Source organism: Dromiciops gliroides, chromosome 4, assembly GCF_019393635.1.
Source record: "Dromiciops gliroides isolate mDroGli1 chromosome 4, mDroGli1.pri, whole genome shotgun sequence".
Classification (NCBI taxonomy): domain Eukaryota; kingdom Metazoa; phylum Chordata; class Mammalia; order Microbiotheria; family Microbiotheriidae; genus Dromiciops; species Dromiciops gliroides.
The window spans coordinates 364,499,406-364,527,149 of NC_057864.1; the positions used below are offsets into that span (position 1 = coordinate 364,499,406).

Genomic DNA, 27,744 nt, shown 5'->3' on the forward strand with positions numbered 1-27,744 from the left:
TGTGTGTGTGAGTGTGAGTGTGGGTGTGGGTGGGTGGGTGTGGGTGTGTGTGTGTGAAAACCTGGACCAAAATTCAGCTCCAAGTGTGTATTTGGATGTAATACATGCAAATACAGTCATCAAGGTTGTTTTTTTTTAATTTATTGTACTAACCAGTGTTGCTTGAGTTTACATGGTAAACAACATAACCACTTCAAAAACTTTTATTAGATGGTTAATTCTTGGTGAATAAGAATTTGATGATCTTCCATTTACTTTTTATCCTCACCTCACATTAACTAGCATAGTGCCCTACACACACAGTAGGTAGTCAATAAGTACTAACTGTCTGACAGATCACCCTCTTGGGTGATGTTTGTAATTCAATAGAAGGATGGAAGGAATAAAAAGCCAAGGAGAAAATCAATAGTCAACTACAAGTACACTCAAAGAAAGCATGACTGAAAAATTCCTCAAACAATTACAGAAGGAAAGAGCTTGGAAATCACTGGAGTTACCCTGGTGGCTTTATCAAAATAAGCCCTAGTGGGGCAACAATTACAGTTAAATATGTACCTGAGAAACATTTTATAATTTAAAGAAAAGCAATTTCTTAATAAAGAAAACAGAGAAACTATTGTGGGTGTTTATTTCCTCACAGACAGCAACTACTCTGAGAAAATAATAGGGGAAAAAGAAATGGTGTCAAGTCATATGGTACCCAACTTAAAGAAACTAAGAAAAACACAATTCAGGGTGACCTTTTTCACATTTGTAAGAAGAGAAGATTATTTAAAATTAAGATGGGATAAGCAAGATAAAATAGAAATAACATGATTGCCAAGCTTGTTCCATTTCATGGAAAGACTGAAAGCCTATGACTGTCCTGTATTTTGATATACTAAAATAGGTCTAGACATTTGTTAGATAAATTGGTTAAATTCTGTAGATTAATCACCAAAATGAAGTGATGGGGGTATGTTTTTTTTTAAAGAAATTCCACTTATCTAGCATTTTGATTTTTAGCAAGTATCAGAATTAGAAGAAGGCTTCAAATTATGAAGTCATACAAGGAATTAAAATGTATATTATCATAGAACTATATTATCCTAGGCTGTTGCTTATATATTTGGGGGAAGGGGAACCAAGATCCTCATTTTAAAGAGTAACAAACTATTACTCAAAGTAACTTGCCCAAGGTCTCATAGGTAGTAAGTAACAGAGTCAGAATTCAAACTAAGGGCTTCTGAACTAGAATTCAAGTGCTTTTTACACAAAGAAATGGGAAAAATTCATTTGATTCATCTAAGCAATTTAGTGACATCCCTTGGAGTAGAAACAACCCTGGGGAATTGTGTGTATGTGTATGTAAAATACATTTCTATGTGTGTCTATATGCACAGCATATCTATGAACATATACACATATACACACTATAAATGTGTGTCTGTGTATATATATATATATATATATATATATATATATATATATATATATATATATATATATATATATATATATATATATATATATATATATACACATACCAATAGACATATTTTTCGGGTGTAGTTCTATGATTTTGTTGGTTTAAATATGTCTTGTTAAGGAAATTCTCTATCCCGATGAAGATTTGCAACTTTTGATCTTAGAGAATTTCTTTGGACACCGAGTAGTCAAGTGACAGAGAGATACATGTGTGTGTGTGTGTGTGTGTGTGTGTGTGTGTGAAAGAGAGAGAGGTATACACATATGCATATCTCTATGTATTGTATATATGTGTGTGTGTGCATGTGTGTGTATATGTATGTATTATGTTGGACCTTTAATTTCATTGCTATATGAATTTCCTGAATGAGGAAACTTCTACCACTGCATGTTAGCATTTCTTAGTAACTTATAGTCTTGCAGAGGTATCTTTAGTATACTGAGTGATTAAATGATTTGATAAGATCTCAGTTCTGTGATGTCTCTCTATCTTTATCTTTCTCTTTCTCTTTCTCTTCCTCTCCCCCTGCATGTTTCTCTCTCACACACACAGACACATGCACATACATGTATCCATATGTTATGGGGAAATAGGGTAGGGGGTTGGGAAAGGGAGAGGGGTTGGTGTCCTTAGGAGTTCCTCTTTAAAGAATTAGATTCTCTTGCACACAAATACAAGAGAATAAGATAATAGTTTATTTAGGGGCTGGGGAAGGAAAACCAAAAGAGAAATCCTGGGACTTCTTCTCATGAGCAGAAACATGGCACAGATACCAATCTCCTCGAGCAGGAGACAGGCAGATACTTTTATAGAGGACTGAGGGGGGTGATCATCTGAGTGTGGAAAGTTCCCTTATTGAGGGAGGACCACCCCCTACTGGTGGTCACTGGGGGAGCTGAGTGAGGGGTGGCTGCGGATCTCTCAAGCCATCTCTCTCCTCCTCCTGCCACAAAGGCAGCAGCCACACCTAATCTTATCTCTCCAAGGGTGGGGGAGACAGGAATGAGGAGTTGTGGTCCTGGAGCTAGCTCAGTCCTGATCTGGTTCCACTTATCTTTTTAGGTATATCTGTCCTTTAGTTTAGTTTCTCAAGGAGAAGGTTATTTGATGTACCCCCAAAAACTTCTGGGGTGGCATGGGCCCATAACATATATAATCACATATTATTCATTTATATATATATATATGTGTGTGTGTGTGTGTGTGTGTGTGTGTGTGTGTGTAGACCAGGGGTATAATATGAAGGAATATTAATCCTCAGAATGGAAGTCTCAAGGATTTTTAGCATTACTATTTTTTACAAGCTTCATTATGAAAATTTTTCACCCAGACTATAATTGGAAAGGCTCTCTAATGGGTTCTAAACAAAGATTAATGATAGAAATTAGCGTATTGAATTGAGAGAAGATGCCCTGTAGAAATGTCTGGGGGAGGAAAAGAAAAGATAGGTTAGAACCAATCTTGTTGAACATCTTTATTGGTAAAGTGTGTTTGTCATAAATTTCTAAGACTTTTGAAGTTTATTAAGGATAAAGCAGAATTCAGTCTGATGTGTGGTGAATGTAGGCAGTGAATAAAATAATATTCATATTGGTCAATCCAGACTAATATCATCACCATCATCAAATATTTAGGGCCACTTATATTGGGAGTAGTGCATTAAAAGCTGAAGAACTAAGGGTTAGCTAGGTGGCACAGTGGATAAAGCACTGGCCCTGGATCCAGGAGGACCTGAGTTCAAATCCGACCTCAGACACTTGACACCTACTAGCTGTGTGTGTCCCTGGGCAAGTCACTTAACCCTCATTGCCCTGCAAAAAAAGAAAGCTGAGGAAGTTACCATCATAGTACAAGATGAAGTCTTTCAGAGAACTTGAATTAAAAACAAATAAAGAAGAAAGAAAACAAATAAAAAGTGTATACTGTTTGAGAGTCTTGTTTGCTTTTGTTTTAATAATAAACACCATTTAGGAATTCTCAGGTTTTAAAAAACTAATCCAGGGAAGTAAACGGTATTGTAATGGCATCTCTTGGATACCTTCTTTGTTATCTGGGACTCAAGGGCATTGTACCTTTTTTCCTCTTCCTTCACAGCATCACAATGTAGGTACCTAAGGGTAGAGAGGACCCAGGCCACAACATTGACCTTGAGAAGGACCAGAAATCTCTGGTGGTCAAAAAAAAAATGCTTGGTCTCATCATCTTATTTAGAGTAGAAAGTAAAAATACAGGGAATGGGAAAGTTAGCAGAAAACAGTATTCTTTAAGGAGCTCTTCGGCATATGGTATGAATTGGCAATGTCTACCAAAGTCAATTTACACTGTTTAAATGGCTCATCCATAAAAAAAGATTACGTATTCTAGCCAATGTAGTTCATACAATTGTGGAGATATTAGTAAGAAGAGAAAGTGTTCTATAAAAATATCTGTGTCAATTAGGGGCTTGCATTAGGCTTACTTTGAATAAATGAATGGAAGAGAAATTTCCAAAAACAATTACCTAGGAGTCAATAAGAAGAATTAGTGACCCAGACCATAAAAGAACTCTTTCTACTAATCCATAGAAGGTGTTTTCTCTTGACCTTATGAACTTCGAAGTTAGGGTACTGGGAGATTTTCAGAATAATAGTTTAGAATATTTTCAACCAATCAGCAAGTACCTACTACGTGCTAGGCACCATGCTGAGCACTAGGGATATAAATATGAAATAATGGGGATGAAACAATTTCTTCATGGCCTTGGTTACAACCTCTAATTTGGAAAGACTCTATAAAGTTGTAAAAAAACAGCTAACAAAAATAAGGAACTTTTATGTATAAATAAAAATCTTTACTGAATTTTAAAGAAGATATCCAATAGAATAAAGTAGACTCCAGAGAGTTAGACCAAGGAATTAACTAAATGACTTTATAAAGGTATTTATGTTCTGTGTAAAATATCTCATAATAATATGTCATAGAAAGGACAGCAGTAATTTTTTTCCCTGAGGGCCTACACCAAAGTCTTGATTGCCCTAGTGATACGAATTATTTATAAATTATACAGGAAACAAACTTTGTTAAACTTGTTATTAAGGTTGAATATAACATTATTAGTTCCAGGAATAAAAATAATTCTGTTAATTCTTCAGTTGTAATTATTCTGGTATATAGAACAAGATGGAGATGGAGAAAAGACAAATTTAAGTGACATACAAAGAAATTGTAATTATTTATCTCTGTCTGAGTTTCAAGAAAGGGGTATTGGAAGCTTTCAAATTAGAGAAAATGAAAAGTAGATTAGACCAAGCACTCAGGAACATAGTGTACTGAACATGCACCCAGCACTGACAAAAGGATAGACTAAATTATATAATAGTTCTGTTCCATCTCTACTTCCTGTCTACTCTTAGGACAAGCTCTCACCTTCAGTGCACTGGGAATTATTTATTACTGTAACTTTGAAATCACCATAGTTTGCTTTATTGAATTATACTCTGTTGAAGGAACTGAAACTTACTCAGAGCAACTAACAAATATCTGAATAATAATATTTCGTGTTCCATATGGATCTAGGTTACTGAAAGCTTAATCACTGAAAATAGTAGTAGGTATTACCTCCTATTTGGACAACTCATTGGGTTGGTGGCTGCTTTCAGTGAGCTCTTTTCACCATGGCTAATTGGAAGAAATGGTTGTAGAAATCTGGTCCAAAAATTATGGAACAGTAACTAACAAGATTCGAAGTTAGATATCATCCTGAATAATGCATCTTTTTCTTTTATCAGTATTCATTTTGACAAGCTCAGGGTCATTTTTTCTCCCATTTTATTTCTTATCTAGGTTTTTTCCTCTCCTATTTATTTTTCCTATATATAACTTTTCCCATCCCTTTCTTCTATAGCTCCACTTGAATAATTTGAGTACCCATTTTGTGCATGGTAATATGCTAGGCCAGACAAGGGTGGCATTTGGGAGCATCTTTCCCCTGTATCTATGAAACAATGCTTATTTTCATTTAGATATATCAGGGCTCACTCTTCCATCCCATCCTATTAGGCCCCATTTTTCAGACAGAGAAACTAAGGCCTCGAAGTTTACACACTCAGAATTACTTCAGTTAGAACACAGACCCTCTGAATCCAGATCCTATACTTTTTATAGTCTACCATGTTGGTTTTCTATTTTATTATTGGGTCCAGGATTAATCAGTCCATCTAGACAACATTTTGGAGAATACCTATTGGGTGAAAAACATTCTCCCTTTAAACCACTACATTAATCAAATGAGATAAGGTGTGCAAAGTTCTTTGCAAACCATAAAATACTACATAAATGTCAAGCATTTTTATCATAATAAAGACCTGTTGATTGATTATCATCACAACCATAATTATTATTAAATGATAAATTTTGCCAATGTGTGAAATAAACTTATGGGAGATAAATTGACAGTGGGAAACAACAGTGAGCATAAAGAACGTCTTCAGTTCATTCTGAACACAAAACTACCATGTCAGTTTTCCTTATTATATACTATCATACATTTATTCTTGCCATCCCCCTCTAAAAGGCTCTTATTTTTGGTCTTTCCGAAATTAAATACCTAGTTTCATGCTTTCATATAATGATTTGTAAGAGCATCTTTATTTCTTCTGCATGTGTGTGTGTGTGTGTGTGTGTGTGTGTGTGTGTGAGAGAGAGAGAGAGAGAGAGAGAGAGAGAGAGAGAGAGAGACTGAAATACTGAGAAGATAGATCTAGGTCTATGTAGTGTTCTTTATTCATGTTTTCTAGCCTAATTAATACCAATTAGAAACTTAATGAAGGTTGTTGTTGATTAATTATATATCTATTTGGCCACCAATTCAGTATTGTATCAAAGGTTTGCTAAATGTTTGAGTCCACATTTTGATAACATGAGAAACCCAAATTAGGATTTTCTACAGTAGATGAAAGTCTAAAATGTTACAAGGCATGTCAGGGTTCCAATTATTTTCCCCTATAATAACTTAAAGTAGGTAGCACAAAGAACTCTCCCATATACATTGCTGGAAAGAACAAAATGAGACAAATATACTACACATATAGTAGAGAAGTTTAAAAAAAGGACAGTGAGTATATTCTTCTTTGTGAATAGACATATGAAAAACATAATTTTGGAGTATGATTTTTTTTTTCTGGAACAACCTTGCTAACACACACCTGTGTTTACAGGAAAATGTTGAAGGCAGAGACTGCAGTCGCTGCAAAGTGGGCTTCTTCAATTTACAAGAGAATAATCACAAGGGCTGTGAGGAATGCTTCTGCTCAGGAGTGTCAGATAGATGTCAAAGCTCCCGCTGGACCTATAGCAGCGTAAGTAGCAGTTTCTCCATTCTGCCATAGCAATACACTATTGTTCTTTTGTAAAAAAAAAAATCTTCAAGCAATTTTCTCTACATGTATCTTCTTCTGGAAGAAGAAGAAATTGGATTTTCTTTCAAATGGTAGTTGATGTTATTTGTGAATCTTTGATTGGAACCTTTTGAATCTATTTCACAAACAATGTGACAAATATCCTAGCACATGGTTCTGAAGAGAATGGAATCTCTTGAAGCAAGTTGGCATGAAACCCTCAGGGAGTGATGTGATTGATGTCAGCTAAAACATTAGTGGAATTGAAGTCTGTTCGACCCAAAGGCAACATGGTTCAATCGAGAGAGCATTAGTGAGCTATATAGAGCATTCCATTCTCTAATTCACCACTAATTTCAGTACTCTGAGCAACAAAAACTTTCTTTGCATAATATTTGCTAACAGTTCCTTCTCAGTTAAAATTTGAATGTGTATTTGACATTTAGCATAGGGTATATTATGCTAAATTTGGAAGCCAGACCAATTTCAAAATGCTAAATTCTTATCTATGCTACTTAGCCATCACTAAAAAACAAACAAAAAAAAAAACCTAATGAGATTTTCTTGTACTAACATATATATGTCTTTTAAAGTGGCAGGATACTATAAATTATAATGTAGCTTCAGGGGTCCCTCCCTACAGGGTATCACTGAAAATGTATCTCTTGTTCAAGGCACATTTTGTGTCAATTTCTACCTAAAACATAACTCAAAGTCCCAGCAACATTTCTTTACCAAAGCAATTAGGTTGTTTGAACATTAGTTCAAAGCAAAAATCATTTAATGAAAGAAATAATAAGATGAAAAGGAAAGTTTACTCAAAAATGTTCACAATGCTAGTAGGAACACTCAAATTCTTAGGGCACTGTGGCTACTTCCCTTATAGATCTACTGACCTTTCTGTCTAGTAAGGTAAATGTGTTTTGGCTATAGACTGCAAGGTTAATGTTTCTCTCTATTCCGGTCATGTACTGGTCCTCCCCAGCTAGGCTGCTAGCTATGTGCCCTCTGTTTCTCTCTACTGCCACCAACTGGTGTCCTGAGCCACTATGTGGATTTCCTATAAAGGAGGGGTTTTCTGCAATTGGGGCACTGCTTCAGGAACTTCCTCAATTCTGTGATTTAGACCTCAAAACAATGGCCTCCTGGCCAGAGAGCAAGCATGATTAAATGTATGTTATAGCTGTCTTTTGAGCTTCTTTGATTATGCCTAAGCAGCTACTCTCCAAGGTCCATTGCCTATTTGACTTAGACTGAGAAAATCTCTTTCCATCCTTTTTTTATTCCCATGATGCCAAGCATAGTCTAATCAGATCACCACAGTAGCAAAACTAAAAAGGACTGGGCAGAGTTGATAACCCTTGTGATATTTCCCTACCAGTAACAAAATAGCTGACTTTCCTATACTTACAGAAGAGAAGTAATATTTCTTAAGTTTCCAGCACATAATCAACAATGGAAAGAAAACAATTTAGATGGCAGCTCTGAAGAACAGTTAGGTCTTTGTACCTTATTTTCTAACCTTTTTCAGTAGCGATAATTTATGGTTCTGTCCATTGATGGGAACATGATTTTATACATTCATTCATCAAAGTAGGACATAGTAGAGGCAACATAGAGTAGGGAGTAAATAAAGGGCTGGACTCAAGAAGACCTGATTACCTCAAACACTTAACAGCTTAGTGACCCTGAAAGCTCACTTCACTTCTCTGACCCTGAGTTTCTTCAGTTGTAAACTAAGGATGATGATAACATTCTTTTCACAGAGTTGTTATGAAGATCAAATGAAATAATGTGTATAAAATACTTTGCAAACCCCAAAGTCCTACATGGATGCTAACTGGTAGTAATCATCATAGTCGTAGTATCAGAATAATCTCATCAGATGCCATAATGACTCTAATCCATGATGGAAGTAACATTGCCACCACAAATATGGACATTCTTTATAATTATAAAAATCATATTTTTACCAGGTTCTCTCATTCTATCTATTTCTTATCAATGTCTTTCCCAAAATCCTATATAGAGGATCCACCTATTGTACCGGAAGACTTCCTGTAATCCTTTTAATATACTGGGGGAACTAATGTGCTATTCAGAGTGTCTATCTGGTGTTCGTTGTTCCTGCTATATGCTTCACTTCCTTCTCTGTTCATCTGCATTCTTGATAATGTTGTTACACTATTTCTCAATACTGTCTGTTATTATAAACAATTACTAGCAATGGATTATTATTTATAATGATTACATTCATGGGGGCAGATAGGTGGCACAGTGGATAAAGTACTGGCCCTGGATTCAGGAGGACCTGAGTTCAGATCCGGCCTCAGACGCTTGACACTTACTAGCTGTGTGACCCTGGGCAAGTCACTTAACTCCCATTGCCCTACAAAAACAAAACAAAACAAAACAAAAACAAAAACAAAAAAGCACACAAACAAAAAAGCAATTATATTCATTATAAGTATATTACTTATAATAGTTATATTACTTAATGACTTATTGTTATTTATAATAATTCTATTTATTATAAGTATATTACTCATTCTGTTTCATTTTCTGATGCTTTAACCTCCCTATCCCTATAGCTATATTATACTTTTAAGTGTATGTGATTCTCATACATTATACTAATAGCATACTCATACACACTCTTCATTTTTTATTGCCTTTAGGATAACTTGAAATTTACATTCTCTTAAGATTATGGTGTTCTATGATGTAAAGATATCTAATCCACATATCAGAAATGTAACAACAGCATTATTGATATAGCTGTCATTTCTATGGCATCTAGGGCATGCTAGGCACTATGCTAAACATTTTACAAATATCTCATAGCAATATGAGGTTTTCAAAAATATTCTTCACTTTATTTCGTTTGATCCTAAAAACAATCTTATGAGATAGGCAGTACTTGTAGTTAAAATCTAAGAACCTTGAAGTCAGGGATTATCTCAGGTTTGTATTTTTATGCCCTTAATATAGCGCACAGTGGACATTTAATGAGTGTTAGTTGATTTATTTTTTAAAATATTTTCCTTCCCAGTTTATAGATGCAGAAATTCAGAAACAAAGAGGAAATTACGTGGTACAGTGGATAGACCACTGAATCTGGAGTTAGAAAGACCCGATTTCAAATTTCACTTCCAGCACTTAGTAACTCTGTGATCCAGGACAAGTCACTAAACCTCTCTCTGCCTTGGTTTTCTCATTTATAAAATGGGGATAATAATATCACTTCCCTCCCAAGGTTGTTGTGAGGATAACGTAAGAGGATATTTGTAAAACATTTTGTAAAACTTAGTCCTTTATAATTGTTGGTTATTATTATTATTATTATTATTATTATTATTATTATTATTATTATTATTGTTTTTGTTGTTGTTTTTGTTGTTGTTAAATGGCAACTTAGATGTGGGAACAAACCTGATCATTACCCCTTTATATTTATGTGACCTTAGTAACTCACTTAATTTCTATAAGTCCCAGTTTTTTCATCTGTAAAATGAGGGGATTGAATTAGATGATCTTTAAAGTCCTTTCTTGTTCCAAATACTGACCATATGACATGCCTGTGGTCACATATAATTCGAGGCAGGATTTGACCTCAGTTCTATTCTATGTTGGAAATATATGTGTTTTTTTAACTCAACCTATTCTTTTATTGATATGGGGACCACTTCATGAGGGAAATCTCTCTAACAATGCAGACTGGCAGTTTATAGGCTCAGGCAGTTTCCTGGGGTGCTGAGAGTTTGAGTAATTTGCCCGAGTCAGACATAAAACCAGTACATCTCAGAGGCAGAATTTTCACACCAGCCTTCATGATTCTGAAGATAATTTTTTTATATTATATGCCAAAGTATTTTTTCATAACATTGCTATCATATTAACAGTAATATTATAATTTTGGTGATGGTAATGGCATCCAGGGCTGCCTGTATTGTCAGTAGGTTACTTCTTTCTCCTAGCTTTCTGTTTTTTGTTTTTTTGCCAGGCAATGAGGGTTAAGTGACTTGCTCAGGGTCACACAGCTAGTAAGTGTCAAGCATCTGAGGCTGGATTTGAACTCAGGTCCTCTTGAATCCAGGGCAGGTGCTTTATCCACTGTGCCACAAAGCTGACCCTCTCTCCTAGTTTTCTAAGAAATGTTTCTAATTTTTAGATGCCTTGGTATGTTCTCAATTTTTGAACCATTAATGCCTGGTAGGAAACGTTTCCACTTGAAAGTTCATATTTAAACAAATTGCCTTGTTTCTTAGATAGTTATCATTTTTTTTCTGAGAAGAACCTGCCTTTAATTTTTCATTCTGTTTAATTTTGTGATGCTTTACCTCCTTATCGACATGGAACTCTGGGATGGCCATTCTAATCACTCTTTCTCTGGTTTTACAGCCTTCACATTTCATTATAAAATGGCATATGACTGATTCTACTTTATTTCAGTGAGTTCATAAATGTTGGCTTTAACGTGTTTCAAAGAGGCCATAGCTCACCACCCAAAAATGAATCATCTGGGGGCAGCTAGGTGGCACAGTGGATAAAGCACCAGCCCTGGATTCAGGAGGACCTGATTTCGAATCCAGCCTCAGACACTTGACACTTACTAGCTGTGTGACCCTGGGCAAGTCACTTAACCCTCAATGCCCCCCAAAAACAAAAAACAAAAGAATCATCTGATTATGCAGTTTGATAACATTACTTCCAGAACACTCTAATCAACACTCACTTCTCTGTGCCATCTAGATGCTTCTCACACCTTATCTCATTTCTCCTTCTCCTGCACTTCTGCTGTGCTACCAGTCCAATATCAGAAGATATGACCTGTTACCCCAGCAGCTTCCTGGTATTTCTTTTCTGGAACCCCAAGTTGTCTGGAAACCTTAAACTTGAAATATGAAAGGGAAAGAAATCCTAAGTTTTCAGTCACCTGCATTCCTCTGCTTTTTTTTTTCACTCCTACAATCTTAATTAAAGTAGCCTCTCCCTAAAAGCAATACAAATATTGCTGTAGAATGGGAGAATGTTAAGATTTCAATTATTTAATTTTGATAAAACTTATGTTATAGCCTAGGGTGAATCACTATCCTTTAATAAATGGAATTTAATATACTAAGGTGCTCACATAGTTCTTTCTTACCCTTTGTCCAAGAAGAGGTAGGTTTAGCAGGCCTTGTTGTCAGATAGGTAGTGAGGTTATAAAATATTGGCAATGTATATGTTGGAAATGCGTCAGGACTGGAGGCTCTGCAGAAATGGTCAGATTTTTATGGCAGAGGTGGTCAGGTCAGGCCAATTCATCTCTGTTCCAGTCCTAAAAGATCTAAGTGGAAGTTTGGACAAGGAAGAGATAGGGTTCAGTTGTGAACTAAGGCACAGATGAGGCTAGCAAAGTAAAGACCAATTATTAGTATACTGGGAGGAAGGTTAGCAGGCACAGCCACAGGACATGAATCCAAGTAAACTTAGAAAAGACAATGAGGTGTTGAGACAAGAATGAGGGTGAGGTTGTAAGCATGACCCAAGATCTCTCCCAGAAGAGTAACTTTTTCTCTTATGTACTTCCCATCAACTGTGTGCTTAGAAAAGAGTGGTCAGCTCTCATGGCCTTCATTTAAAAGAAAGACACACAGCCTGGTTCTGTTACAATAATATTTGTGTCCTTGAATGAAGTTGATGGAGGCAATGCTGCATCTTCTGCATAGATGTATGATGTATATTTCTATCAGGGTTAATGTGGACCTACCTGCCTTCCTCCTATCCCTTTTAGTATCCCAGACCATAGCTGTCTGATTTGAATCACAAGGATGGGGACCCAAGAACACTGGCTGGGGGCCCTGACAAACTTCTCGTTAGGAAGAAAATTAAAAAAGAATATCCTAAAACCTCAAGGCCAAAGAATACCTAAGTATATAACTCCTAATAGATAGACATGGCTTCTATTTGGGACTTTTCTCTGAGATTATGAAGTTGATTTACAAATAAATAAGCTTTACTTTTTATGAACTTATTAACTTTCCTAAATATATCTTTATGGATTCTTAAAATTTTATTCCAAAGTCAATTGTAAAGTGAAGAGTCCGTGGGTATCAGAACTCTATTTACTACACCATCTAATTTAATGTTATTTGTACCTTCCTTTTAAGATAAATGATATGGATGGCTGGTATCTTACTGATGTAGCTGGTCTCCTGAGGGTCTCACCTCATCAGGACAGCTCTGGTCAGTCCCAGCAACTGAGTATCAATAGCGTGGATATGAAAAGAGAGCTACCAGGAATCTACTACTGGAGTGCACCTGGACCATATTTAGGCAACAAAGTAAGTTTTTTTTGTTTGTTTTAGTATATTTGACTAAGGGACTCTTGGTTCTTATAGTTCTTATTTAAAGAAATATATAAATTGCTCATATAATGAAATATATAAATTTTCTCATATAAAGAAATATATAATTGATAATATATTAAATACTTACATAAGTTAAATATTAAGTAAATATGAACTATATGTATAAAAGTTTTCTTTAAGAAATATATAAATTGTTATGTATTTGACTGTTACCCAAGATAACATAGCATCTATGACCTACATATATGTAAAAGAAAATGAGTCAGTTATGGAAAAGGAATGAGGGAAAGCAGATGGATAATCAAAATATTATGCTAATGTCCATGGAATATGTAAAGCTTGAGAGGAAGGCTACTAATATATTGGGTAGATTCTATATGGAGGATTTGTGGAAGGGCATAGTTAAATATTTCATAGGATAAAAGGTTTGAATGAGTTGCTTGCAATCTCAACCAAGGGGAAGAAAACCCAGAGATTCATTAAAGGGTAAAATTTTGATTTGTTAAATATTGATTTAGAAATAGAGGTATTTAGGGGATAGCTAGGTAGCACAGTGCATAAAGCACCAGCCCTGGATTCAGGAGTACCTGAGTTCAAATTCAGCCTCAGACACTTGACATTAGCTGTGTGACCCTGGGCAAGTCACTTAACCCCAATTCCTCACAAAAAAAAAAAGGAAGAAGAAGAAAAAAAGAAAGAAAAAGAAAAAAGTTTATTGCATGTCCAAACTAATAGTTTGTGTGTTGGGAATAATGAGTGCCTACGCATGCCCATACCTTGTTGTCTCCTTCCTATTGCTGCCATCACAGTGTTACTTTCCCCTTTCTCCCTACAAAAAGACACTGACTTCCTTGAACTTACTTTGAAGCATAATCAGTGATATGGAGTTTTTGTTATTTACTTCATGATTTCAGTTTTGCTGAGAAAATGAAAAAAAATCTACTTGTTCTACTTTTCACAAATCTTAATTAGTGGTCTCCTCTGGTGAACTATCTTGTTTGTCTATTTTAACATTTCACTTATGTAAAAACCGTTTGCTAAGACTTTGGGGAAGAATAGAACTAAAGGCACATATACTATATTTAATTTTATTAAGGCCATTCAAACATATATAAAAACATACTGATAAGTAAGTGTAACCAGTTCAGAGCCTTTTCTGGAATGCAGTAACTACACAGATGGGGGATTTGATATTTAGATATTTGGGTTTGTTTGTTTTTCCAATAATTCCTTAGGGAAAAAATAATAATTTGGTCTATTCATTTTGAAGTGTGCAAACAGTTGCTTGCTTCATGAAAGTTAGTAAAGACCATGCCTAGAAGATAACCCTTTCAGCTCTACAATCCCTGCCCTTGGATCTCTGTCCTAAGTGATAAGTGCCTTACATATCTCATTATATCTAGGCAAAATTCAGCCATTCATCTGCTCTGCCTTCTCCTTCATTTCTGGAATCATAATAAAACCAATACATCCATTGCCACTAGAAAGAGTATGTCAGTCTACTACCTTATGTCTCCATTCACCACCCCTATAACTCTCCAAACCACCCACCTATGGGTGTGGTGTCTCTTAAAATGTAAACTTCTTGAGAACAAGGTCATTCTTCACTTCTTTATTTGTATCTTTGGTGCTTAACACAACATAAGACCAAATGCTTTTGAGTTAATTTATTAATCTATTCATGTCTTGTGAGTTAATTGTAAATCTGGATTCTGGAACCTGCTTATCCCAGAACCATGTTTGATAGAGAAAATTCCATTTTGAAGTGAGTCTGCTTTGATATTGGTTTCTGACTAAGCTAATGTAATGTTGCTTTAGGAGAAATTTTAATCAATGAAACTAAAATCAAATTTCACTTAAAGTTATCTCTATTTTGAGAGCCATACGTTTGACTGGTACTGAGTATGAAACAATCAACAAACTCTGAGAAAGCATTCATATGCTGTTAATTGAATGGAAAATAGCTATTTTAGTGTATTGAGTAATGTCACAACACAGAGTAATAGTTTCCTTTTTAAACTGATCTTTGAATATCTCATATGTATATGTGTGTGTATATATATATATGTCGATGTGTATTCAAAAGATACAAGGCATATTTAGTAAACATTTAGTCAATACCATGAAACCTAATTAAAGCACTATTTGAAGTACATTTGACATCAGGAAATCACTTCAGCCTTTTTTTTAATCACACACACACACACACACACACACACACACACACATCCCTTATTTTCAAAAAGGGCAAACAAGTATATAAAACTTAGCTGAAAATAATCACCACAACTTGGAAGTACCATATTTAGGTCAGGATTTGATAGGTTTAAGATAGTTTAGTTTTCAGATGGTGGCAAAATGTATTTGAATGTAGCTTATAATAGAAACATGCTTGGCATTATTTTCTCATATTGCTTCTTTAAGCATATCTGTTTCTTTCTATTGGCTGAAAACCAATCCAACAGAAGGAAAGTGAGCATGTGAGACATTTGGCAGGATCGCATCCAAAGAATTTGTATATCCTGTTCATGGTTTTAGGTTCCCAAAGATAACTTCCTTTGTCCTGGATGACCTGCTTCTAGTTACCACCCACACTGAGACAGTGCATATTCTGACACAGATAATTTTCACATCAAAAACCAAAGCTTGTCTGTGCTCCAATTTCCATTCAGTGAACAAAACACTGGTAACAGGGTGTGCAAATTGTTTGAATATGGAAGACATTTTTAAATATAATGTGGAGACCATTTGTGGCTTACTGTCAGGCAACTCTGTATGAATGAAACAATTTGCCTTAATAACTGAACCATATAAATTTTTGATACTACAATAATACTGCAAGCATTTGCAAATTACTGCACTACATCTTAACTGTCATGTCACATCACATAAATTACAGTCACGATGGCATGCTTAGCTTGGGTGATTTAGTGTCTTGCCAAGGAAATGGAATAGTGTAGGTCCTTGTTTGTAAATTCAATAAAGTCATTTCCTTAGCAGTTGAGGCTAGATGAAGTCAGTCTTTCTTCAGCAATGACTGTTAAGTAATCAAGCTAGAATGGCTACCAGCATGGGACAGAGGGTGCTAATATATGGAGGACAGAATGACTGCATCATCTGGTCAAAGAGAGAACTTTATGGGAAGCTCTGCCTTTTACTCAGAGGGTATACAATCAGTGACCTAACCTTTGCTTTTGTTGAAGTGCTTCATTCTTTTGTCTATAGAGAGTCTATGAAGACTGTCAACCTTCTTTTTATATTTGCATGCCTCTGTTTTCAAACATGTTTCAAGATCTTGATTGCAAGGCTACTTTTAACATAAGGTAGATGTGATGTGCATACTCTATTATAAAGAAGATTGCCATATGCTTTCTATCATCCTCTTTAACATCTACATCCAAATGTTTCCTTCATATGGTAAGAATGCTGTCAAATGGGACACTGCTGAATTTGTCAGCAATGAGAATTGACAAATAGTAAGCAGTATTGGAGAATAGTTATGTCTTACAGGTAAAGTGATGGTCTTGAGTTTCTAGATAATTCTATATAATGTATAATTTACCTGAACATAACATTTATATCATAAAATAATTCACATTTTAACATGGCATTATAATTATGTTCCTAAGTACATCATAAAGGTGAGCATTTCCAAGCTTATTATCAGATCTTGAAGATTATCTTATTATCAGATCTTGAAGATTATTCATTGAGTTATTTATAAAAGCAGAATTATAAAACCTAGTAGACACTTAAATAAAGAAATTAATGAATTAGAAAATTTTCATTTTATATTGTTTATTTTAAAATTTGGCTTGATTTTCATGTGCTAGGAGTTGTATCCTCTGTTTATTCTGTCCTTTAGTTATGTTATTGAAATCTGTCTGACAATTTCCAAAGTACATGTTTGATGTAACTTCAAGTTTCTGTTTCATCCCAGATTCTAGTTTGTCAATAAGAATTTATGGAGCATTCCCATGGAGTGCTGCATGAGGAACAGTTTCACTTCTAAAACTCACAATGAATAATAATCCTCAAATATTTCTGTTGTTGTTGTTGTTGTTGTTGTTTTGAAGATAGAAAATCCATCAGGGTAGAAGTGTGGAGAAAAAAGAAAGTTGATCAATTATTCCAATTATAGCTATTAAGAAATTATTTTGAATTGAGGGGCTAAAATAATGTGTTGCTATAGTATAACTGAAAGCAGCTATGTGGTACAGTAGATAGAATGCCAAGCCTGGAGTCAGGAAGACTCATCTTCCTGAGTTCAAATCTGTACTCAGACACTAGCTGTATGACCCTGGGCAATTTGTTTAACCTTGTTTGCCTCAGTTTTCACATCTGTTAAAAGATCCAGAGAAGGAAATGGCAAACCACTCCAATATCTCTGTCAAAAAAATCCCAAGTACAGATGAATAAATCAAAGCTATCCATAGGCATATGAAAAAGTGCTCTAAATCATTTTTTTTTTGCAGGGCAATGGGGCTTAAGTGACTTGCCCAGGGTCACACAGTTAGTAAGTGTCAAGTGTCTAAGGCGGGATTTGAACTCAGGTACTCCTGAATACAGGGCTGGTGCTTTATGCACTGTGCCACCTGACTGCCCCTTATATATCATTTTTGATTAGAGAAATACAAATTAAATATATGTACCCTTTGATCCAGCAAAAATACTACTAGATCTGTATCCCAAAGAGAACATAAAAATGGCAAAAGGCTTACATTTGCAACAATATTTATTTCAGACCTTTTTGTGCAAAATATTGGAAATTGAGGGGAATGGCTAAATAACTTGTGGTATATGAATATAATGGAAAACTATTGTACAATAAGAAAATATGAACAGGCAGAATTCAGAAAAACCTGGAAATACTTGAATGAACGGATGCAAAGAGAAATGAACAGAACCAGGAAAATATTGTTTATAGTATCAACAACATTGTTTGATGATGAACTATGAATGATTTGATTCCTCTTAGCAACACCATGTTCCAAGGCAAATACAAAGGACTCATGAAAGAAAATGTCATCCTCATCCAGATAAAAAACTAAGGGACTCTGAATCCAGGACAAAGCATACTCTTTTCACTTACTTTATTCTTTTTGTGGTCTTTCCCCCTTTTAATCTGTTTCTTCTTTTACAAGTGTGAGGAATATGGAAATATGTTTTAAATGATAGCACATGTGTAACTCATATAAAATTGCCCACCATTTTAGGAAGAAGGGAGGAGAGAGAGGGAGGAAGAAAAATTTGGAACTCAAAATTGTAGAAATTAATGCTAAAAATTGTCTTGGGAGGGGCAGATCCAAGATGGTAGAGGAAAGGCAGTAAACGCTCACACATCCTGAAAAAATTACACCCTAAACAAATAAATAAATAAAAAACCTCCAAACATAGCCAGAAAACAACTCCTAGAGCAGCAAACCCCACAAAAAGACAGTTGAGATTATTTTCCAGCCAAAGATACCTTGGAAGTTCAGCAGAAGGGTGAGTTAGGCTGGGAGTGGAGCCCAGCCCCACAATCCCACCAACACAGATACAGCCCCAGGCAGGCTGTGCAGGACAGAGTTATCTTGAGCCTCTGATTCAGCTGCAGTGCTGAAATCTTCTGGAACTAAGCTCACAGTCTGGTGAGAGGGATGAATAGCTGGCCCAGGGGAAGGAGGGAGTCTACGGGGGTGTATGCAGGACTATGGGGGGATTTGGATGTCTTACCCAAGCTAGGAAGCAAGAAGAAACCTTGAGCAGTGGTGGCCCAGGTAGGGGAAGGGTGCAGGCTCTTTGGGGCTAGCAACCACAGCACACAAAATTTTGCTGCCTAATTGATTGGCAAGTTGGTCTGGGGTTACCTACAGACCAGAGAAAGGGCCAGGCAAGTGAAGAAACTGCCCCTCACTAAATCATAACACCTGGAACCCCCTGAAGCTTGGGACAGTATATCCTGAAAGCAGGACCCCAAACTAAAAGAAGTTAAAAGTCAACTGAAAGATGGGCAGTTTGAGAAGGCAGAGGAAGTTGTGAACCATAGAAAGCTTCTTTAGTGAAAAGGAAGATCAAGTTGTGCCCTCAGAAGAAGATAGCAACATTAGGACCCCTACACCTAAAACTTCCAAGAAAAATATGAATTAGATTCAGGCCATAGAGGCTCTCAAAAAGGACTTTGAAGATAAGGTCAGAGAGGTAGAGGAAAAAAATGGAAAGAGAAATGAGGGTGATGCAAGAAAGATATGAGACAAAAGTCAACAGCCTGAAAGGCCAAATGGAAAAGTTCTCTAATGAAAACAATTGCCTAAGAATTAGGATTGAACAAATGGAAGCTAATGACTTTATGAGAAACCAAGACACAATAAAGCAAATCCAAATGAATAAAAAACAATATAGGGCAATGTGAATTATCTTCTTGGAAAAACTGCTGACCTTGAAAATAGATCCAGGAGAAATAATTTGAAATTTATTGCACTACCTGAAAACCATGATCAAGGAAAGGGCTTAGACATCATATTCCAAGAAATTGTAAGGGAAAATTGCCCTGATATTCTAGAAGCAGAAGGTAAAATAGAAATTGAATTAATCGACCAATCACCTCCAGAAAGAGACCCAAAAGGAGAACTTCCAGGAATACTATAGCCACATTCCAGTGCTACCAGGTCAAGGAGAAAATATTGCAAGCAGCCAGAAAGAAACAATTCAAATACTGTGGAGCCACAGTAAGGATAGCACATGATCTAGCAGCTTCTACATTAAAGCATCAGACAGCATGGAATATGGTATTCCACAGGGCAAAAGAATTGGGTTTAGAACCAAAAATCACCTATCCAGCAAAACTGATTATTATCTTTCAGGGGTAAAAATGGTACTTCAATGAAAAAGAGGACTTTCAGGCATTTGTGATGAAAATACCTGAACTGAATAGAAAATTTGACTTTCAAATGAAAGACCCTAGAAAATCATAAAAAGATAAATAGGAAGGGGGCAGCTAGGTGGCGCAGTGGATAAAGCACCGGCCCTGGAGTCAGGAGTACCTGAATTCAAATTCGGCCTCAGACACTTGACACTTACTAGCTGTGTGACCCTGGGGAAGTCACTTAACCCCAATTGCCCCGCAAAAAAAAAAAAAAAGATAAATAGGAAAAAGAAATCATTATAGATGTTAAAAGGTTAAACTGCATACATTCCTAAATGGGAAGATCAAATGTCTAAATCATAAGAACCTTCTGAGTATTAGGACAGATGTTAGGAATAAATTTAGACAGAGGGCAGAGGTGGGAATTGATTATGAAGGGATGACACCTGTAAAGCATTAATTTTTTTGTTTTTATTTTTTTTTCAGGGGGAGGGAGTTAAGGATAGTGAGTGGCTTCTTCCCAAGTCTGAATTTGGGCTTAGGTCCTTGTGGGTCATGGGCAGGTGCTTTGTCCACTGTGTCACCTAGCTGCCCCATGTTGACATCTTTGGGGTAAAATTGAGGGAGCAGAGGAATACACTGGGGGATGGGATAGGGTAGTGGCAGAATGGGGTGAAATCTCATGTGAATGAAACAGAAAAAGGCATATGGAGGGGGGATATGGGGGATGTGTGGGGAAGTGAAGGAGGCTTATACACATCATAATTATCTCAAAGACCTTAATCTCATCAGAGTTGGCACAAGGAGGGAATAACAGGCACACCCAATTGGGTGGAGTAATCTATCTAACCCTGCAGGAAAGTAGGAGGGGAAGGGGATAAGATGGGAAGGGTGAAAGAAGGGAAGGCAGAGAAGGGGAGGGGGAAGTCAGAAGCAAAACACTTTTGAGGAGAAATAGGGTAAAAGAAGATAGAAAAAATAGAGTAAATATCATGGGAAGATGGAGAGAAACAATTGTGATGATTGATTTTAATGGCAAAATCTATGGTACTCACTTTGGTGGGCTATTGTGAAGAAAATTCTTTGTCATGTTTAAGGTATTATATAAAAGTTATGATGAACAAGATGCTATCAGAAAAACCTAGAAATACCTACATGAACTGAATCAGAGTGAAATGTACTGTAAACAAAATAACAGCAATAGTTTAATATGATCTGCTGGGAAGGATGTGTTTTTTTCATCAATGCAATGATCCAATATAACTCTGAAGGACTTACAAAAATTGCAATAAAAAAAAAATCGCACTCCAGGGGCAGATAGGTTGTACAGTGGATAGAGCACTGGCCCTGGATTCAGGAGGACCTGAATTCAAATCTGGCCTCAGATACTTGACACTTACTAGCTGTGTGACCCTAGGCAAGTCACTTAACCCCAATTGCCTCACAGAGAGAGAGAGAGAGAGAGAGAGAGAGAGAGAGAGAGAGAGAGATGCAATCCATCTACAGAGAAAGAACTGATGGTATCTGAAAACAGATTGAAGCAACATTTTTTTTTGATAGTTCCTTGACCTTAAGTTTTGTTTTTGTCTGTTTTCTTTCACAACCTGGCTAATGTGTATATGTTTTGCATGACTACTCATGTATAACTTACACTGAATTGCTTGAATTGTTGGGGGTTGGGTGCAGGGAGGGAGGGACGATGAGAAGTTGGAACACAAAGTTTAAAAAAATTGATGTCAAAATTGGTTTTTACATGTAATTTGGAAAATAAAATTCTAAACAGAAAAAAAAATAATTTCCTTGCCATGTATTTGAGAGGGAAAAAACAAAATACCATTAAAAAACCCAAATGAGGTCACAGAAAGTTGGACATGACTGAAATGACTGAACAACAAAATAACATGAGTGGTCTGAAATGGTGTCATTTTGTTGTTCAGTCATTTACTTTCAATGAGGTACTAATTCACTTGAGATAAACTGATTCAACCTATCATCTTTCTTATATTGAAGAATATGAATCCAACTAGAAGTTTTAGGTATTTAAAATAGTAACAGTAAGAAGAGTGACTCAGCATTATACAGTGGGTAAAGCACTGACACCAAAGAACCTGTGCTCAAGTCCTGCCTATATGACCTCCTCATATGTTAAATGAGTGGTTTAGACTATCTGGCCTCTAAAATTTCTTTTGAGGCTATGTCTATAACTACATAACCCAGAAGTTACATTGGGAGAAAAATCAAAGACTAGATGGAAAGAGACCTTAGAGTTTTCCCAATTCCAATTTCTAATTACAAATACCAATTAGATCATCATCTGTTCTGGGATTTATAAACTTGGAGAATTATCTTGGACATTAAGGGGATAAGTGATTTGCTCAGGATCACCCAATTAGTATATTATGTGCTATTGAGGGAAGGAGGGTACAGCTTGAATCCAAGTCTTCCTCCCTTCAAGGCTGGTTCTCTCTTCACTGCACTATGTTGCCTTTCCTCAGGTTAGTAGAAGATTAAGCAGAAAAATATGATTAGGGATGTGGAAATGAATCTTTCAGGCTAACAAGTATGGGATTCTGTATTATCTTACTTTTCTTTTCCTAGGAATATTTTCATAGTGCCTTTCAGACATTTGTGATCAAAGAAGGAATAAAGGATATGGATTGGACAAAGCATTTTGAATAATATATAAATTTCAAATGCTGCCTTCACATATGCCTATTGCTCATTCTAAAAGGAAAAGGGGTTACAAATTATTTGTAAAGTATTGCAGTGGGCATGGAAATCAGAAACAATTACATTCCAGAATGTGTCATTCTTGCTCTCCATTTGGGTGGGAAAAAATATCCCAGCAGGACAGTTTATGGTTCAATAAGAAACTAACTTATATAACCAATAGGACAATGGGCACTGATACTCTTCCCAACTGCAGATGTAATTTCAGCAGTCCTTAAAATAATAAGACTATGTAATATATACTATGCAGTAACTAACTTTATAGATTTTCTTAAAGAGCTAATATATTCCATTCTTAGGACAAGGCTAGAAAAATCTGAGTCTCTGAATTTTTCTATAAGAAATTTTGCAAAAAAGAAAAAAAAAACAAAATAGACATAATTTTCAAAGAACAACCATTATGTGATATTAAAATTATTTCCGTGACATTTTTGTCATTGAAAACAAACCTATTGGAGGCTCTCAAAAATACATAATCCAAACTCCCACAATGCAAACTTTAAGAGAAAAAATGAAAAAATAAAATCAGTAAACAATCTTAATTTTCCAAATACTCTGCTGTTTATTTTTTGCTGATCATTTTTTCTTAGGAGTTTTAGATAAAAAAGTAATTAAATGAGGAAAAGAGAAAGTAGAATTATAATGCTTCCTTAAAGTGTTGATTTTCTAGAAAAGATATAGAACTCTTTCTTGTGAGTTTTATAAAGATGAAGTTGGAGCTCAAGAATGTTCAATACTATGAATTAATAGGAAATGGATCATCTGTCTTGAAGGGAATATTTCTTAGGAATAGAAATCAGTTCTGTTTTACACTTCACAATCAGCCTTTTAATCTTTTTTCTTTAGATGATTTCTTTTCCTTTAACTTTAATTTTATTAGAAATCCCTTAGATTATAAAACCTGGCATATAGAACTCTACTCACTTAATTCCTTTAAAAAAAGGCCTCATTTTCACTTAACTTCCATTCAAGCAATCCAAAAACTCACAATAGTATTACATCAATGGTAATTATAATGTTAGACAATTGTTTTATTATTTTATTAAAATTGAATAACAAACAGATGTTGAAATCAAAGATTTTTGGGTTCTCCATATGGATAACATTGCAGTGTATGAAATAACCCATATTGGTGCTAATGGAATAGAGCAATGATATGAACAATCCACAAATCCTATTTTAATATAATTGCATTAGATATAATTCAGGCAATTCTAAGAAGGATACATTTTAATTAGATTATATTCATGAAAATCTTTAAAATACTTTGCATTCTATAAGCAATAATTACTAGATGACCCAGAGTTGTGATGGATAATAGGACAAACAGATTGAATTTTTTTTTAATTGCTGATAGGGACAGCTAGGTGGTGCAGTGGATAGAGCACCAGCCCTGGAGTCAGGAAGACCTGAATTCAAATCTGGGCTCAGACACCTGACACTTACTAGCTATGTGACCCCGGGCAAGTCACTTAACCCCAATTGCCTCACCAAAAAGAAAGAAAGAAGGAAAGAAAGGAAAGAAAGGAAAGAAAAAAAGAAAGGAAAGAAAGAAAAAGTTCCTATTATAAAAAAAACTATTATAAAAAAATTGCTGATAATGATAGCCATGTATATGTATATGCATATGCAAATATATATATACATACACATACATATCTATACACATACATATTCATATATAGTTATATACATGTGCACATTCAAAAGATCTTTTTAACTACTATCAACATTTTTAAAATATATGTGTGACACTCTTGGTTGAGCTGTGAACTGATTCAACCATTCTGGAGAGCAATTTAGAACTATGCCCAAGGAGTCTTAAAACTGTGCTTACCCTTTGATCTATCAATACCATTTCTAGGTCTGTATCCCAAAGAGATTTTTTCAAAGGGAAAATAACCTATTTGTACAAAAATATTTATAGCAACACTTTTAGTGGTAGCTAAGAATTGGAAAACAACCTATCAATTGGGAAATGGCTGAACAAGTTGTGGTATATGATTATAATGGAATATTATTTTGCTGTAATAATTGACAAGCAGAATGATTTTTTAAAAACCTGAAAGACTTACATGAACTGATACAAAGTGAAGTGAGCAGAACCAGGACAACACTGTACATGGTAACAGCAATATTATATGATGACGAATTGTGAATGACTTAGCCATTCTAAGCAATCCAATGATCCCAAAGATCCGAAAGGACTCATAACGAAAAATGCACTCTGCCTCCAAAGAAAGAACTGATGTTGTCTGAACACACATTCAAACATACTATTTCTCACTTTCTTTTTTTATGTGAATCTTCTGCACAATATGCCTAATATGGAAATGTTTTACATGGTTATGCATTTATAACCTATATCAGATTGCTTACCATCTCAGATAGAGAATAAGGGAGAGAGAGAATTTAGAACTCAAAGCTTTAAAAAAAATTACCATTAAAACTTGTTTTTATATGCAATTGATGTCAATTGTCTTTATATTTCCTAGTGCCTAACAGCACATGGTCAGTATTAAATAAATTCTCATTGATTAGATCATCAAGTAACATTTTAAGCTACCATTTATTTATTCATGGAAACCCTACTCAAAAATACATAGTAATATTTTAAAATTCCTACAGTCTGGTTGGAGAACCCTAGCACCTCTCAATGAGCCCAGGACATACTTTGAGAGTACAATTTGCAGAGTGGGACACAATCTCTGTTGATCAAGGGAATTTCCTCACCAGTAGTTCTATATATCAATCAAATCACAAGCCAGATTTTCAGTGCTCACAGTATTGTCATTGGATAATTAAAATATGAAATTGTAAGTAGGGAAGCAGTGTGACATGGTTGCTTCAGAGCTGGCTTTGAAGCTTGGCTTAGAACTTGGTTTCTAGTCTTGCCTCTGATGCATTTTGGCTATGTTACCAATATGGCAAGTAATTTATCATATAAGTGTCTCAGGTATTCTCCAGTACTAGGAGTTATATATGAGTTGATCAATTTCATTTGACAGAGGAAATTTCCACATTAGGAGTTACCCACATGTTTGATGGCCTCCTTTCCTCCAGGGAGAAAAAAAGTGTATTGTATATTTTTCTAGTAAATATAATATCATAACTACATACTTTTCCACTTATATTTTCTAGCAAAATTATACTCTTTAAGTAGGATCACTTATGTCAGTGATAAATGGTTCATGATATCAGTGAAAGTCTAATTCTCATCAGTCCTACATCCTTGGCTCTGACTGACACTGCTTAAATCATCCTACCATTTCATGTCAATTCAGTCCTTCCAGGTAACTGTAGGAACTTGTCATCAGCCAGAAGGGGAATAAAAAATGGAAAGAATAAATTGCATAAGATTTTCCTGAGTAGTTTTGGACAGTCAGAAGTTCTTTAAGATCAAGGATCCTCATAATGAACTTCTTTTTAGAATTAATGAACCTAGGCTTGCAAAGGGTTAAAGGCACTTAGGGGGACCTGTATGATAGGATCCCAATTTGAAATGTGATGAATTATTAAACAAGTAGTTTGTTGGGTGATTGAATATTACCTGCAAAGCAGTGCTTATCTCCTTGAGGCACATCGCAAGCTAACGGAACTGAGCCAATTAGACTGACTGTCTCTTCAATGAGTTGTGACCTATCAATGGTAATAGCTTATTATGATGATAAATGAACCCATCTCTCAAACTGAAGCCTGAGTACACACTTCAGCAGTTTCCTTGAATCATGGGGCCATTACCTCTCAACTTCAGATCAACAGCAATGACAGCAGTGAGAGCAGATAGCATGCATGAATAGACACAGATGATTGTTTTACTCAGATGAATATATTTACAGCTATTTCCAAACAAATGGTCCCTCCGTGTGCACTGAGTATTCTCGCCAGAAATGTGTATCCCCATGACACCTCTTCTATTAAGAAGAGGAACATCATTCCTCTGTAGCATCTCCCTGAGATGACTGACTATAACTTTTATTGGACTCTGTCTTTTTCAGTCTAGATGGGTTCTATTTGTAAGAAACTTAGTATGTATACACACATTTGTATGTATGTATGTGCATATGCATATGAAGTTGTATATTATAATAATGTATATGTATGTAAATTTGTATGCATGTATATAATATATAAATATGCATATGTGCATGTATGTGTGCATTCATGTATATACCTGCATTCATATGCGAATGTTTTTATATTTATATATGTGTACATTTTACATTAATTACACTTGCACAAAGTCCTTTCAAATGTATTTCCTTTTTGTTACTATATACAATAATTTAAAAATTTTCTAATTGTTCTGTTCATATACACATTCCTTAGACAGGTAATAGAAAACATCCATTGCTCTCTTGAGCAATTATATCCTGCTTTTGTCTTTTCATTATTTACAGAGAAGTTTTGTTAAAAATCTGCATTTGAAAGCTGCATGGCTTATTTGGAATACATTTACAAAATCATAGATCATACTTCTAGAGCAGAACAGGACCTCAGGAGCTAGCTATTCCATCTTTATCATTTTATAAATCAAGTGAGATAATAGCTATAAAGCTATTATATATGTAATATAATCTATATAATATAGAATGCTATTACTATTGTCTATCATTGTTACTGTTATTATTATTATCATTGAAACTGAAGCCTGGAGAAGATAAATGACTTGTTAATGTTTATACTAATAAATTACAGAAGCATAATCTAAATGCAGGCCCATATCCACTTATAACAGGTGTCTCTTTTTGTGTACCCAAATGCCCTCTCTCATTTGTTAATTGATGATCAAAATTCCAAGAACTAGAAAAGAAGTTATACTGTACTCTTTTTTTGGGGGGGGGGGGCAATGAAGATTAAGTGACTTGTCCAAGGTCACACAGCTAGTAAATGTTAAGTGTTTGAGGCTGGATTTGAGCTCAGGTCCTCCTGAATCCAGGGCTGGTGCTTTATCTATTGCACCACCTAGATGCC

General features: G+C 35.3%; 1 protein-coding gene across 1 annotated transcript in view; it reads left to right on the plus strand.

Annotated features, from left to right (window-relative positions):
• Positions 1-27,744, plus strand: part of LAMA2 (laminin subunit alpha 2) — an 804,877-nt gene that overhangs the window by 375,187 nt on the left and 401,946 nt on the right. Inside the window, 2 exon segments of the mRNA XM_044002871.1 lie at positions 6,664-6,804; positions 12,996-13,169. Coding sequence (XP_043858806.1) covers positions 6,664-6,804; positions 12,996-13,169 — 315 coding nt within the window.